This window comes from Ascaphus truei, chromosome 5 (genome assembly GCF_040206685.1).
Source record: "Ascaphus truei isolate aAscTru1 chromosome 5, aAscTru1.hap1, whole genome shotgun sequence".
Lineage (NCBI taxonomy): Eukaryota > Metazoa > Chordata > Amphibia > Anura > Ascaphidae > Ascaphus > Ascaphus truei.
Window position 1 is genome coordinate 161,919,847 of NC_134487.1, and position 16,385 is coordinate 161,936,231.

General features: G+C 42.8%; 1 protein-coding gene across 1 annotated transcript; it reads left to right on the forward strand.

Annotated features, from left to right (window-relative positions):
* The first annotated feature begins 8,630 nt into the window (after nucleotides 1–8,630).
* On the forward strand, nucleotides 8,631–12,689 carry LOC142495543 (uncharacterized). Its single transcript, XM_075601158.1, has 3 exons — nucleotides 8,631–8,815; nucleotides 9,164–9,469; nucleotides 11,625–12,689. Exons 2-3 carry the CDS (start codon nucleotides 9,193–9,195, stop codon nucleotides 12,620–12,622), a joined length of 1,275 nt encoding a protein of 424 aa, XP_075457273.1. The 5' UTR covers nucleotides 8,631–8,815; nucleotides 9,164–9,192; the 3' UTR covers nucleotides 12,623–12,689.
* Nucleotides 12,690–16,385: the final 3,696 nt, after the last annotated feature.

The following is a 16,385-nucleotide window of genomic DNA, read 5'->3' on the forward strand; positions in this document are numbered from 1 at the left end:
CATTTCCCGCTTCACTGCCTTTCCCCCACGGCCCTCCCTCCTGTAGCTCAGACTCAGTACTGTATCCAGCTTTGCTGTGACATGGGCATAGCCTAGCGGTGTGAGCGTGCTGAGGCCAGGAGGCTGCATGCGGCCCCCATGTGAGCCGCCACCTCTAACCTCTGGGACTTAGCCTCACAAAAAGCTTCTGTTGTGGTTTTTTATAGCTGACATCTCTTTTGAATCACTATATTTAACATTGTACATACTTGTAGGTCATTATTTACTTTCAAGTTAACTCTTGCGCTGACCTTAGCTTTGCAATATGTTGCTTCTGTGTAGAGATATGCCCTCATTTTCATGGGTGTCACTAAGGGGCAAAGAAGGGCAGATTTATTAACCTTTAACCCCCACCCCCCAACACATCAGAGCGCCATCTACATTTCCTCCACTTTAAGTTACAGTGGTAATTGTAATAATGTATACTGGTAATGGTATTAAATTACATGGCAGTTCTAGCCTCTAAAAATAGGCAATTCTCTTTGCCTTGTGCCAAGACCTGGTGACATTGGCCTTGCCCCAGTTTTGATTCACCCTGCACCATCACAGAGCCAAATTTAATTTCCTATAGTAAGCAGCATTGCAAGATTCTGCATGTCGTGTGAGGCCTCGTTCAGGGTGCCAGAGACAGGAGGTGGAGGGCGCGCATCCGCGTGTGTGCACATCATCCCCAGCAGACCTTTGCTAGCGTTAAGGAGGCGGGGCTACAGACCTGAGGTTAGGGATGGGTGTTGCACTGTTCAAATCATTTTCAAGAATGATTTGATTGGCTGCCGAAGTACCAGTGACGCTGCTGCGGCTTGAAAAAACAACTTGAGTTGTTTATTAAAATTGTAGCAAGCGTCAACTCCGTACTTCGGGGACAGGATAGCTCCTACCCTGACAACCGATATTAACTTTAAATACTTTGTTTCGAACTGCGCGTGCACGTCGCGAAGCAGGCACCCTGAACGAAGCCTCAGGCTTCGTTCAGGGTGCCAGAGGCAGGAGTTGGAGGGCGGGTGTTCGCGTGTGCGAGCGGCAGTCTGCTGGGCGATGTGTGCACATCATCCCCAGCAGACTTTTTCAGGAGTTGAGGAGGCGGGGCTACAGACGGCAGCTTAGGCCTCGTTCAGGGTGCCAGCTGCAGGACTCGGAGGGAGGGCGTGAGGGAGGCAGTGCTGCAGTTTGCTGGGCAATCTGTGTTTATCCCCCAGCAGACTTTTCAGCGTTGGGGAGGGGGCGGGGTTACACACAGCAGGGTAAGTATCCAAGTTGCAGTCATGAAATCATTCTGAAGAATGATTTCATTGGCTGCCTAGGTCCCTGTGACGCTGCTGCAGCTCCAAAAAACGAAATTTTCGTTTATTGAAACTGTAGTCAGCTTCAACTCCTGGCTTCGGAGACAGGGCGGTTGCTACCCTGACAATCAGTATTCAAATTGAATACTTTGTTTCTCACGGCAGCACGCCCTCCGAAGCCAGCACCCTGAACGAGGCCTTAGGGATCGAAGTTGCAGTCTTGAAATCATTCTCAAGAATGATTTCATTGGCTGCCGAGGTACCAGTGACGCTGCTGCAACTTGAATAAACAACTTGGGTTGTTTATTGGATCTGTAGCCAGCGTCAACTCCGTACTTCGGAGACAGAGCAGCTGCTACCCTGACAACCACAATTCCCTTTAAATACATTGTGTCGGACGGCCGCACGCACGTCAGCACGCCCTCCCTCCGAAGCCAGCACCCTGAACGAGGCCTCAGGGTGCCGGCTTCGGATGGGGGGGACGTACTTAGCCTCGTTCAGGGTGCTGGCTTGCAGCCGATCCCTAAGCTGCTGTCTGTCGCCCGCCTCCTGAAAGCTTGAAAAGGTCTGCTGGGGATGATGTGCACACATCGCTCAGCAGACTGACGCGCGCACACGTGAACGTGTGCCCTCCTGTCTCTGGCACCCTGAACTCAGCCTCATGTACATTTTAAGGCTAGAACTTTGAAATGTAAAGTGGATTTCAGAATTTCCAGGAGAGTTTTTGTGATAAAACTTGTGATTCAATGGCAGAACTAAAGAGTAGTCATGAGTGTGAGACCTACAACTCTGTAGGTTTAAATATTTTTTATAATGAATTTGCTTAACCATGTCACGGCCAAAGAGGTTACCCTCATGGGAATGTTGAGCCAAATATTGCATTCTTAATGGTATTATAGCACTGACCTATCCATAAGACGCCACTGAAGACTGACGCTAAAAATCAGTGAGGGGATGTCACTGATATCAAAAGAATTGAATGTTTAGTGACTTTCTGAAATGTAGAACATTTACAAAATTCAGTTCTTACGTTTTTATAACCCTATGGTGCAGGTGTAAAAGGTTAAATATACCCTATATGGGGCAAAAAGAAACATATGTACTCGCAAAAAAGTAGCCACACAGAACAAAGATTAATATACATACTCAGTACTCAGTATCTGAAAAGAGGTTTTAAATGCAGTGGGGCAACAAACTTTGCTGGGCCTGCAGTAGGGCAGGGGGTGTGGATTATTGAGCATGGGTGGTGGAGACTCAGAGTTGAGCTGTTAGTATATAGAGTCAAATGGGCCCTATTCATGTTAATATCCAGCCATGTAATGGTAGCAACTATAGGTCCTGTACAAATTGCAAAGTAGTCCATTTAAGTCTATATAATAAGGGCTCACACCTGACTGGGTCTTTTTAATCACGATCTGTTGTGATTTGATTTGACCTGTTTTCTCTGTTCGCGTCACCATAGTGGCGACCAAACAGTCTCCGTCTGTCACTGTAGCACTTGTTTAATATTTTTGCTAATTACTTAATAAATTATTTTTTAGATCACCTATACCTCACAGGCACTTGTTCATTGATCTACTAACATCACAACAGTCTGTTTCATTGCAGTACAGTTTGTCTATAGTGCAAATACTTAACACGAGTATCGCTGCTCTTGGGGACTTGTTTAAGTTTAAATAACTCTGTGAATCTAGGGACTGAGTGCATACTTTAAGAAGATGCCTTTCCCCTCCTCTTTTGTTATTAACTTATACTTCTTCCTGTGCACCTCTCCCCTCTATATATAACTAGGCTGTAGCAGGAGTACACCCCCATCTTTCTGTATAAATAAAGACAGATATCTGAAATGTTGATGTTTTCTTGCACATTTTGACGTCACTAGTAACAAAGCGCTTGCTGTCTGTAGTGATCTATTGGCAGCAGGTGTGCCCCTTTGGAAGAGCTTGATTGGCAACTTCTGAGTGGTCATTGTATTGGGGTACTCAACAGCGCTGAGCACAAGTACTTTTATATTTTTAATTGCAAGGTTAAGATTGAACTACCTGTTCTAGAATCGCATTTTCTTCTTGAAGAATAAACGTTTTAAATAATGAATCCACGGAGCATTGACTTTTTTTTGTTCAATAGGATTATGATATGTTGCATTCACATACAATACTACTTCATTTCCTTAATGTGCTTTGACCAATGTGTGTAATCACTTGTGTAAGGAGTAGGCGTGAGGCAATATACACCTGCCACAAGTTTTATGGACCATGAGAGCCACCTAGCCCCTTACCTGCCAGAGGGGCAGCAAAGCAATCGGCTTCTGGTAACTGAGCTATCTCAGTTGTGGGCCTGCAATGCACTGCTTTACGAACACAAAAGAGATAAGGACCACTTTGTCATTTTTCTAAGCAGCTGGAAAACAGGGCTGCTTGGCATTGAAAGTATGCAGAGTGTTAATATTTTCTTTTGGCAGTCGCTTCACCTCACATTTGAGTACGGTGGTAGACATTTTCTGCTTCTAAAATTCCTATAAGTTACACTCCACATTCAATCAGTTAAGAAGTGCTTAAATGCATTGATTATGGGTTTTTTTGCAGTAGGAAATCTGAATGAATCTGAAGCCAATCCTATCTATTTTATTAAAAGCTCTGGAAAATGTTAACAAATTCTCCCCCTTTACGGTCAATCTGGTATTTCTGCGGCCACACTTTATGCAGAAAGTGAGTTGGGGTGAGGATCAAGCTTCTGCTTACCAGGGATCGGATTTTTGAGGCCAACATATATATATATATATATATATATATATATATATATATATATATATATATATATATGATCCCGTTCTGTGGCTAACGAAATGCTTTTATTTGTGCGAGCTTTCGAGATACACTGATCTCTTCTTCCGGCGATGTTACAATGAAATTCATTGTAACATCGCCGGAAGAAGAGATCAGTGTATCTCGAAAGCTCGCACAAATAAAAGCATTTCGTTAGCCACAGAACGGTATCATCTATTTATTTTTTGATTATATATATATATATATATATATATATATATATATTTAGGATTCGGATTGTGCAGGTGTTAGTAGGACTGTTTAATGTATAGATAATGTCCCCATTCAAGCTGGTCATGACTGAAAGATGTCCAGACTTGGGAAACATTTTGCCTTTTCGGGAACAGCAGGAATGTGTGGCCATTGGAAGGCAGACCAAGTGATCCATTGTGACTGCAGGAGCAAAGTACACTAGCCACTTGCCGCCGATGTGCAAGAGCAGCCAGATGTTGTTTTGCAATGGGCATTGAGAATAACCATATGTCCATAGTTCCTTGCTTTAAAGCTTGTACCCCTACTCATATTTCCCATAAGTAAAACATTTGCATGAGTAGAAACTGCAGTGAGATGTCAGGGAACGAGTTAGAAAACCTGTAACATATTAGCGTGCCAGCGAACTCCCGCTATCTATCAGGAAGACTCTGATTTTGTAGCTAAAAAAAATATATAATGTTTCTCCTTTTTCTCTAAAGAGAATTCCTGCATCCCAATGCAAGGCAATACAAGTTTTAAAAATGTCACATTTCTGTCCCAAATTTCTTTTTCTCCAGTTTGCAATTATATATCATGTGTCACACAATGAAGAAAGTTGGGATAACCAATGAAGTTGCACATGTGTATTTACTAATATATGAACATGTCATGTACAGTACATATATAGCAAATCTGTCTGTTATCCATAAGCTCTCTTGAGGATAGGTTTTATATCTCATGCATGAGCTCTTACAGCTTGCGTTGATAAATAGGTGACAAATAACGCATATTCACAGAGAAAATATATGATAATTACTAAGAAAGTAATAGGCGCTAATTGAAAACTTTGGATTACTTTAGTTTTTGTAGGTGCAGCTTAACTTTTTTTTGCAGCCAACAGGACCTGCCAAGGTGTTAAATGTAGAATCCCCTCTACTACTCAATTCTTAAAAAAAAAAAAAAAAAAAAAAAAAACATACTTTCTTTTTGAAAGGCCATTTATTTACACAGCTAAAGGCCATTTATTTACATTCAACCATTTATTTGCCCAGAATACTGTACAAGTTAAACACATATATTGTTAGTCTTTTGCTCCCTAAGCATGTCCTGCTTTTTTTAATATATAAAAAAAAGTTATTTTTAGTGTTACAAATAATTACTTCCTTAATATCTAGGGTCTGAGGTTACCATGGTAACCGTTTAGACCATACTCTTTGGAGAGCTCCATTTTAACCTCCTGGACACTTTTTATTTCAAATGCCTGAGCAAAGCAGATTTTTAAAATAAACCTTCTTAAATATTTTTAAGTGGGAGAAATCCCCCCTGAGTTTTCCTGCTGCCTTGGATCGTAGATGCCACTCTTTACAACTGTTCATAATTCTATATTGCATTTTAAAATTTAGGCCCTGATCCACAATATAACCCCCTTTGTGCCATCTGATAAATGGTTTATATGATCTGCTCTTCCAAGCCAGATCCATTCAAGGTTTGTCATTGTTGATTGACAGAACAAGCAAAGCAATGAAGATTGCTAGAATTGTGGGTGTGGAGTTACTGCAGAGGGAGATTAATCAAAGGTGGCCGACAAATGTCATGATATACTGGGATTTACAATTAGACAGTGACAAGGTGGGATGGAATATAATGAATAGTTATATTATAACAAGTTCATTTTAATCTCACCTAAGAGTGACTAATTTAAAAACACAAGAGAGCATCCTACATTAGAAAATCTTCTGAGAATGTTCCAGGTTTTATGCAGTCAGTTGCTTGGCGCTTCTTGTTTGTCTGTGACAAATATTGCCCTATAAGTTTCAATTAGCTCCTGGCACCAATGAATGTGTCACTATGACGTGGGAGGCTTGTTTTTGCTAAGCAATATAACTTATTCCATTAACAAGCAAGTAGATCAGGTTCCAACACGGATGTCCAGTGTCCAGTAGAACGGGAGGGATTATTTATGTATTTATTCATGTAAACCAATTACAAGGGAGGATTCGGATGTACTGTAAATCTTATTCTTTTATGTCCATGGTTACAACACAGACAAACAAATCAATAAACAGGCTCAACAGTTACATTTTTAACCCCTGTAGTGTTAGAGGGTCAACGGTGCACTTAGTTAAGAAAAAAATAAAATATCGACAGTGCCTCAAATTTACTTTTTCATTTAGATAATGTATTTCATTGTGAAATCATCCAACAGTTCTACATGTTGGAGAAATTTTGCGGTACAATTATATTTCTGGGGACTCTTAAAGTGACCCCAGCTGCTTAAGTACATTAAGCACATGCAGCAAACACTGGTGTTCAGCCATAGTTATGTAAATCTTTATTTATATAGCGCCATTAATGTAGATAGCGCTTCACATATCTCACTCAGATGGGTCAGTCTACAGCCCCTTCAGTCTGTCTAAAAAAAAGATTGTGCAATTAATTTTAATACTGTTTTTGTATTATGTTACGAACCCCTCTTAAATTTAAATGTAACTTTTCAGCGGTTAACCTTCGAAAGGAAAGGTATGTCAATGCTGCACCAGTGGCCCCTTTACTAGATTAAATTAGGTACCTGAACTAAACCAGTATGTAGTGAAAGTGTTACAGATGCAGCCACGAGTATCCGAACACTGCTTTGAAAATCCGGTGGCAATCTCTCAGTAATGCTGCAACATTTCTCTGACATTTCTCCAGAAAGACTAACGGCCCATCAGATTAACACAGCGGGGGTCCCTGGTCAGTTTGAATGGGACTGCCAGGGACCCCTGCTGTGTTAATCGGATGGGCCATTAGTCTGTCTGCAGAAATGTCACAGAAATGTTGCAGCATTGCTGGGGTATTGCCCCAGATTTTCCAAGGCAAGTGTTCGGATACTCGTGGTTTCACCTGTACGTTGTAACTATGTTTCAACCTCAATATGTTGTTGTTTGGGTCAGGAACTTTATTGCCTTTTTGAATTGTCTGAGAAGGCATTTAAACGTATCAGGTGAGCTGACAGTTCCCAACCTGTGGTATAAGCACCACTAGTGATGCACAAGGTTCTACAGAGTGGCACTGCACTCTAGAAGTACTGTACTGAACTTAGTATAAATATGAAGAATGCACAGCTGTCTCATTAGCAACTGCAACAGTAAGCAGACCTCGCTGGTGGATGTTCCTAGATGGTAAATACTCAGATGTGCTGATTTAAAAATGCTGCTCAGATAATTGTGTTTGGTTGCTGAAGGCTGCAGCACTTGTAGGTAGGTGTGTATAATTCTGTTTATATAGCGCCAACAGTGTGCGCATCGCTTTACAAAAAAAAAATTACAATACAGGGAAAAAAAGGAATACACAATGGGAATAAAAGCAGCACGTAAATTATAACTATAGCCGGGACCACTTTTTCCACCATTTGTTGTTGTGGGGTGGGAGATGCTGCACCTAGGGAACGCTCCGATAACGGAGGTTCCGCGCAATAAGGAGCCGCCATGTTTAGGTTGGCGCCGGCGCAGAACTGGCCTGGCAGAAGGTTGCGCATGCGCAGACAAGGGAAGCAAAGCCCGCGAAGGAGGAGAGCTCGGATAGGAGGGGAGTTAGGGAACTACAGGTCTCAGCAGCCCCGCAGGCCCCCGTGACGCGCAAGGGCAAATCAGGTACGAGGAAGGGAGGAAAAGGAAGTGATGGGGCGCACGTTGGGTCAGAGCTAGCTGTAGGAAGAAGGAGAAGGAGCTCCGGTGTAGGGAGGCAGTCCGCCCCTACCTAGGCCGCATGCCCCAGGCCCAGTTAGGCCCTGAATCCCAGTAGTGTGAAGCTGAGCTAGGGACTGGCCATAGACAGGTTCCAGATTCCCTTACTGTTACAAGATCGCTACCGGGACAGTTCTAAGTCAGCGGGAGGTCTGGGATCAGGCCCCGCTACCAAGTCGCAGCGTGTCTGGGTGGGATCGCCCCGGACACCTACGGGTGACGTCATCTACGCCCACACTGATCCTTTGTGAAGATAGTTGCAGAACCGGGTACTGGAGTGCGAGTGGTACTGGTAGTCGTGTGAGTACGCGTCTGAGTGAGCATAGGATTCAGGGGAGTGCTGTTGCTGCGGGTGCGACTGGTGTTGCTGTGAGTGCGAGTGGTGTTGCTGTGAGTGCGAGTGCTGGTGGTGGCTCTGTTGCTGGTGCTGCTGGTGCTGCTGGGGTGTCTGTTGCTAGTGCTGCTGGGGTGTCTGATGCTGGTGCTGCTGGGGTGTCTGTTGCTGGTGCTGCTGGGGTGTCTGGTGCTGGTGCTGCTGGGGTGTCTGGTGGTGGGGTGGTTGGTGGTGGCCCGCTTTTGGAGTCTCTTCCATTGGAAGGAGAGTCCAGTCAGCAGCAGCCAAGCTCTGTGGCTGCACGTGGTCGGAAGAAACGTGTGGAGCGGCCACGTAATCCTCGTTTCAATGATGAGGAAAACAGAGTTCTTGTCACAGGGATTTTGGAGCACTATGACTCTCTGTATGGGCATTTATTAGGTAAGTCAATCTTTGCATTGATAGTTCAAAGACATTTTATCCTATCTCATGTGACATGTGTTAATATCAAACTATTAATCTCTAATATCTATCAATTAAAGTTAATTGTTACACACAATCCTTCATGCTTTAAAACGACCATAACAATCAGTCAAAAAAGTTTGCCAATGTTCATAGAATATTCATGCAAGCTTCCTTAGATTTGTATGTTTCCACGTAAATGCTCATGTGGTACACATATTCAACCTAAACCAGCATGTTATGTATCTCTTTGAACAGGTAGCAGTTTTGTAAAATGTTCGTCTTTCTATTCATTAGTAAGGTCATATATGTTTTATGTCTTTCAAGGACGGACAAGTTCAGCCTCAAGAAAAGAAATGTGGGACCAAATAACATTGTCTGTGTCTGCGTGTGGGAATCATGTCAGGGACCGCACGAATTGTCGGAAGAGATTTGATGATATCAAGGCGAATTTAAAAAAAAAAATCCAAGCACAACGGATGCATGCTTTTGCCACTGGAGGTGGGCCGCCAGCACAAGCTCTAATCTTAACTCCATTGGAGGAGCAGATGCGTGAAAAATTTCTTCCTGTCGTCGTGGAGGGTTTGCCAGGGGACAGAGATATCAGAATTTATTCATCTCAATTTCCAGCAGGTGACAGATGTTACTGTACTACGCGTGTCCTATGTTACAGTTGTTATCTATCTTTACGCTGAAACTTATTGTTTGTTCCAAATATAAGCATACCTACATATATATCTGTATATATGTCTCTCTCTCTCTCTCTATATATATATATATATATATATATCTATGTATATCGATATATATATCTATATATATATAGTTGTCAATAAATGTATATATATATATATAATATCTATGTGTGTTTGGAAACATGTATTGGCTCAGCTATCGTGGCTTACATCATTAGGAGTCAACATACACCACTTGACCTGCATGAAGGGATTATGTGTAATGATCTTCCAAATAACACACACTGCAATCTTCTACTTTACAAAGCATTCAACATCTTTCCCCTATAGTTGGAAGCTGAATGTATGTTCGAATATTTTTACAAATAATGGGTTAACATGCATAACCACAAAGCACACCCGCAGTCATCCTTTGTCACAGTAATGTTTAACATTACTGTGTTCTTCGTTATACTGTGTCTGTGCACACAAATGCATCATTCACTATTTCATGTATGTGTCGATCCATATATACATAAAATATATATATATATATATATATATATATATATATTTCTGATAATCTACGTTACACCTCTAAACAGGCCCTTACTGCGTAATAAAGTGTTGCATGGAATATTGTCATTTGAAAGGCGAACATGAATAATTTTCACCAACACATTCCGTTATGTATTATGAAAGCTCTTTTTTCTTTTCATGTAGTCTAATGTGAGCATAAATAGGAACATGTACCATATGGTATTTAATTGTGTTCATATGTAGCTCAGTTCATATTTATATTTTGCTCATGTACCGGTGTGTGAAACCAGTTGCAATTAATCTATAATCACAGCATAGAGGTGAACAGAGGGGGTGGTGTCAGGCAGAGAGCCAGCTCATAAGGTCATGGTAGGGTCAAGTCTTGTGGGAGGGCTTACAGGTGGGAGAATCAGCTCAGGGGTCATGGTGGTGTCAAGTGTTGGGGGAGGCCTTACAGTTGTTAGAAGCTGACAAGGTGAACAGAAGTTAATCACATTCATTTGAAATGGTAATTATCTTACTACTTTCAACCACCAATCCACGATATATTAAAACGTACGTTACTCACTCTCTCAGTTATAAATTATTGTAACGTTATAGATACGCCACCTTCTCACACCAGTACCATCTGTGAGCGACACACTGCATGTGTTGCTGGCTGAATGTCAGCCACATTGAGCGCTACACCTGAATCTCTTAAATGTTCTGACAGATCTCTAAAAACATTCATACACATTTCCACAATTAGGTGCTGAATTATAAGCAGAGTCAACTTTGCTTTCATGGCAGTGATGTACATTATTGTAGCTATATTAATACCCAACATATGCAGTGTATGTACAACAGACCAGTTAATTTTATAACGCATTCCTTAATACATATCTGCATTAACATTGTATGTATGTTGTATGGTGTTTCAAAGACATTGGACGATTAGTTTCACATGCACATTTGTGTTAAGATGGATAATATACACATTGCCCTAACCATAGAATTGTGTTTTCGTAACGGGATGCTGATATTTAGCCATAAGTACTTCCACTACAGATACTTAATGTTAATTATGTACACTTGACAATGAAATTCTGATGTTATTCTTCTATATAGTTGGTCTGGCAGCTCCTGTGTCACTTGTGGCACGTCACACAGAACACATCGCGTCACCTGTCTCATCAATGTCATCATCAAGAATAGAAGATGAGTGTATGAGGTGCAGGCCATATAATGTGTACATTGGAAGCATTTCATTTGCCATCCCAAATAAATGCCTTTCACATGTAATGAACTTCAGATCAGTTAGTGACACAGGAGATGTAGTGTTTCATGACACAACATGTATTGTGTGTGTTTTCAAGTATCAGCTAGGAGTTGTGATGTTCCAACAAACTTTAATTCATTCTTCTTTCACACTGAGTCGAAACGTCATTGTTGCTTCAAGCATCATCTTTTAATTGGACACAATTAATACATTATGGAAACATGTTATGTGTTCCACTATGAGAACAACTATCATTATAGGCTACTAAAAAAGTGAACGTTCCATGTCAGTTCATAATGTCTTTATTTATTTGTAGAACTAGATGTTGCCGCTCAAGGACAAATTCACTCAAGTGACCATGAAGATGTTGACACTCCTGGATTAACACAGCATTCAAGTCCTCCTGCTCGTGACACCTTCTCAGCTATTGCAGCTTCTGAAGAACGAATCTTGGGTGAAGAAAATCGTCGCCATTCAGAAATGATGTCAATGCATGAAAGGATGATGTCACTGCATGAAAGGATGCATGAACGGTCAATATCAGAAATGTCACAAATAAAAAATGTCCTCATCCAAGTTCCTAAAGAAATCCAAAATCTAAACAGGACATTCCAAGCACTAGTTCTGAATTTAAGCCAAGCCAATCAGTTTAGGAGTACAGCAAGAGAACAACAATTCCACTTTAACCCATCAGAGGATGGATCTTTACATGCTGCTAATTTTTCTCCAGAGTCATCACTTCTTCATTCCCCACATCAGGATGATACCGGTACAGTAGGTGCAAGTTCTGTGCAGGTCCCTGTCAACATCCAACCGCTTATATCATCTGTTCAAAATATTGAACCGACACCTACAAATGAGACACGCAAAAGAAAGTTTGGTCAACAATTACTAATCACCAGCTTTTGGAAGAAGATTAAAACACAAACACAAGAAAGTGCTCCACCACCACTCTTGCAATGTATCTCAAGTGTTTCAGAACTGCCACAGCCCACACCCAATTCCCCTGAAGTGCCACAGCCCACACCCAGTGCCCCTGAAGTGCCACAACCCACACCCAGTGCCCCTGAAGTGCCACAGCCCACACCCAGTGCCCCTGAAGTGCCACAGCCCACACCCAGTGCCCCTGAAGTGCCACAGCCCACACTAAGTGCCCCTGAAGTGCCACAGCCCACACTCAGTGCCCATGAAGTGCCACAGCCCACACTCATTGCCCCTGAAGTGCCACAGCCCACACTCAGTGCCCCTGAAGTGCCACAGGCCAGTACAAGTGCTACAGTTAAGGCAAGAGTACTTGGAACAGGGAAAAGGTGAACACAACTACCAACAAGCAGGCCTGTGACTCGCTCTCAAAAGGATAAACAAAAATAAATAAGCACATTCAATAAATTATTTTGTGTAGTGGTGTTGTTTACTGCAGACTCTTTCATGCATAGTGTATGTATGATCATGTACAGATGCTTGCAAACACTCAAGTATGTCTGTGTACACATGAATGTTTATAAATGTTCATTCACTGAATGAGTGAAGGCATATTTTAGAACATGAATATCTATTAATCATCAGTTGATTAATGTTAATCCATTATGACACACTTTGCATGTAAATGGAAGATGACATTCACTTAGCTCTTGTTCAGTATGAGATGTTTCAGGTGTATGATTGTAATTTAGATTGTCATTTCATGCTAATATTATTGACATACAAATGAATGTAATTACCCATATGACAGCCTACATTTTAATGTTATGTTTTCTTGTGTCTTAACTCTGAATGACATTACTTACCTTAATCTTTATTCATAGTTCATCATGTTGGCATGTGATCATGTATGATTTTTGGTTACAATAACAGATCTGTAAGTGTGTATGAATATATCTGTAGTCTATCTCTGTATCTCTATCTATATATGTACACACACACACACACACACACACACACACACACACACACACACACACACACACACACACACACACACACACACACACACACACACACACACACACACACACACACATTGTCTATCTTTATGTGTGTGTGTGTGTGTGTGTGTGTGTGTGTGTGTATATATATTTAATGATATATAGAGATATATATATCTGCCAGTGTTGTCTGCAAACAGGCCTTGTGTTAATGATATAGAAATTTTAGGACACTTGCTACAATTATTGTATCAGTATGAGTGACCCCCTAATTCAGTCAGCTGTATTGAACTTTGAGTATGATTACAACAAGGCCTGCTTACAACCATCAATGCCTTTAGTTTTGCACTTCATATATAATATATATAATCAGGATCAACATAACAGGCCTTAATGGCTGCAAAGAGGCCTTGTTTGATGTTAAATACAACTTCTACACAGCTGACTCAATTAGGCCCTCAAGCATACTGACCCAGTAATGTTATAAACTTTAATGAACTTTGAATATAATTACAACAAGGCCTGTTTGCACACATCAAGGCCTTGAATTTAGCAGTATATATATTGTGACAGAAACCAGGGGATGGTAATAAATTCCATATATAGGGCTCCCAGGATACTGAACAGTTTCTATCCTGTTTGGCCTGGGAGTGCAGCCTCATAATACATGCACTCCATCCCACAGTTTGGCAAGCGCTGGAACTGAGGGATGAGGGATCCAGACCAGAGTTTGTCTGCTGCCTGATTTCTGTCACCTGTCATGCTAATTAGAAATCAGGTATGTAAGACTGATTTCCTGTTTCCTCTCCCCCAAGAGCCTGGAGACAGGAAGGCTGCTGGAAGCAGAGAGGGGAAAAGCCTCTCCCCAAACAGGTTAAATGATTCTGTTCCTTTTTGTCTAAAACTGAAAAGTACCTTGTTTTGTTGTTGGAAGTGGAAAAGCCACTTCCACCCTGAGTTAGGGAAAATCTAAGTTAAGTTATCGCTCAGGTGAGCAGCTTTTTGTTTTGATGTGTTTCTGTTGTATGCACTGTGGCAGTCTCAGTGCCGGGGACTGAATAAACCAGGCATAGCCTGTTTAAAGGAACAGCATGTGATGCCTCATCATTTAACCTACCCTAAAAGACCGTGTTCTAACAGTCCCGGACAGGCGGCGGAGCCCCGGAGTAAGCCGTTTGTCACAATATATATATATATATAATATATATATATATATATATATATATATATATATATATATATATATATATATATACAGTGCTTGACAAATCACCCAAAAATCTACTCGCCGAACCAAAAAATCTACTCGCCACCTAGTCCCGCCCCAACCCCGCCTCTAGTCCCACCCCCAACCCCGCCTCTAATCCCGCCCCCAGACCCGCATTTAAAAAAACCATAAATGAAATAAATTGAATAAATTCCTAGTAAGAACATTAGTTTTTGACATAAGTTTATTTATTGTATTACATTATACTACAATTAGTCCTTGTGTGTGTGTGTATAAATGTCTAATCTAGAAAAAAAAGCCAGATGTGAAGGACTAGTTTCCTGCACCCCTTAACTAGTGCCTGGATGTCCCCGCTTTACAATATTTAAAGCAGCAATCCCGCCTGGGATCTTACCTGATCCGCAGACCCTCAATGTCCAGGTACTTCATTCCCGCAATGTTATACATTGGAGGGGAGGTGTTCCCTATCTGTCTTCTGGGTTACGGGGAATTCCGATGTCTTCTGTGTGAAGCTCGAGAGTTAGATCTGGAAGAAAGCAGTATAGGTTATTTCGGTGTTGTATAGGGCAGTTAAGATATACAAGGTAAATAAACTATCCAGATCCAGATTGTGAGAGAGAGTGAGACAGAGAGAGGGTGAGACAGAGAGAGGGTGAGACAGAGAGAGGGTGAGACAGAGAGAGGGTGAGACAGAGAGAGGGTGAGACATAGAGAGGGTGAGAGAGACGGAGAGAGAGGGTGAGAGAGACGGAGAGAGAGGGTGAGAGAGACGGAGAGAGAGGGTGAGAGAGACGGAGAGAGAGGGTGAGAGAGACGGAGAGAGAGGGTGAGAGAGGGTGTGAGAGTGTGAGAGAGAGTGTGAGACGGAGAGAGTGTGAGACGGGGAGAGAGTGTGAGACGGAGAGTGTGTGTGAGACGGAGAGTGTGTGTGAGACGGAGAGTGTGAGAGACGGAGAGAGGGTGAGAGAGGGTGAGAGACGGAGAGAGGGTGAGAGATGTAGAGACGTCCAGACACTGGTTATGGAGGAAAGGGGGGGGGGTGAACGGAGGTAAGGGGGGGGGGTGAACGGAGGTAAGAGGGGGGGTGAACGGAGGTAAGAGGGGGGGGGTGAACGGTGGTAAGGGGGGGTGAACGGAGTTGGGGGGGTGAATAGAGATGCAAGGGGGAGACAGGCTGGACTGGGGAGAGAGCAGAGAGAGAGACAGGCTGGAGTGGGGAGAGGACTGAGAGAGAGACTGGGGGGGGGAGAAGAGAGAGACAGGCTTGGGGGGGGGGGCTAAATGCTCCCAGGCAGTCAGTCGCCCACCCAGTCAGTCACCTACCTACCTACCCAGTCAGTCAGCCATCCAGTCAGTCAGTCACCTACCCACCCAGTCACCTACCCACCCAGTCAGTCACCTACCAAAGTCAGTCAGTCACCTACCCACCCACCCAGTCAGTCAGTCACCTACCCACCCACCCAGTCAGTCAGTCACCTAACCACCCACCCATTCACCCACCCAGTCAGTCATCCCACCCACCAGAGGTATGTGGGTATCTGGGCCTGCGGGCGACATCGAGGTCTGCGGGTGACATCTGGGGGCATTGGGGGGGAAATTTAGTATGTGGGGGCATGCGGGGGACATCCGCATGGGAAACGTGGCCGGACGGGGACGCGCTGGATCCAGCAGTCAACTTTGCTTGCGCGTGCGCGCTGGGGACGGAAGTGAGAGCCCCTGGCAGCAAGCGGGGATCGTGGGCAGGGGAGGGGGGAGAGAGAGGCTGACCCAGAGCTGCCAGCCAGTCCTCTTCCCCACGTCAGACCAATCAGGGAGAGGAATTTATTTATTTATTTATTTATTTAAAAAAAAAAAAATTTGAAAATTTTGGCCGCGAGCAGGGGAATTAATAGAGCCGCAGCACGGATCGCCAGCGGCCTAAATC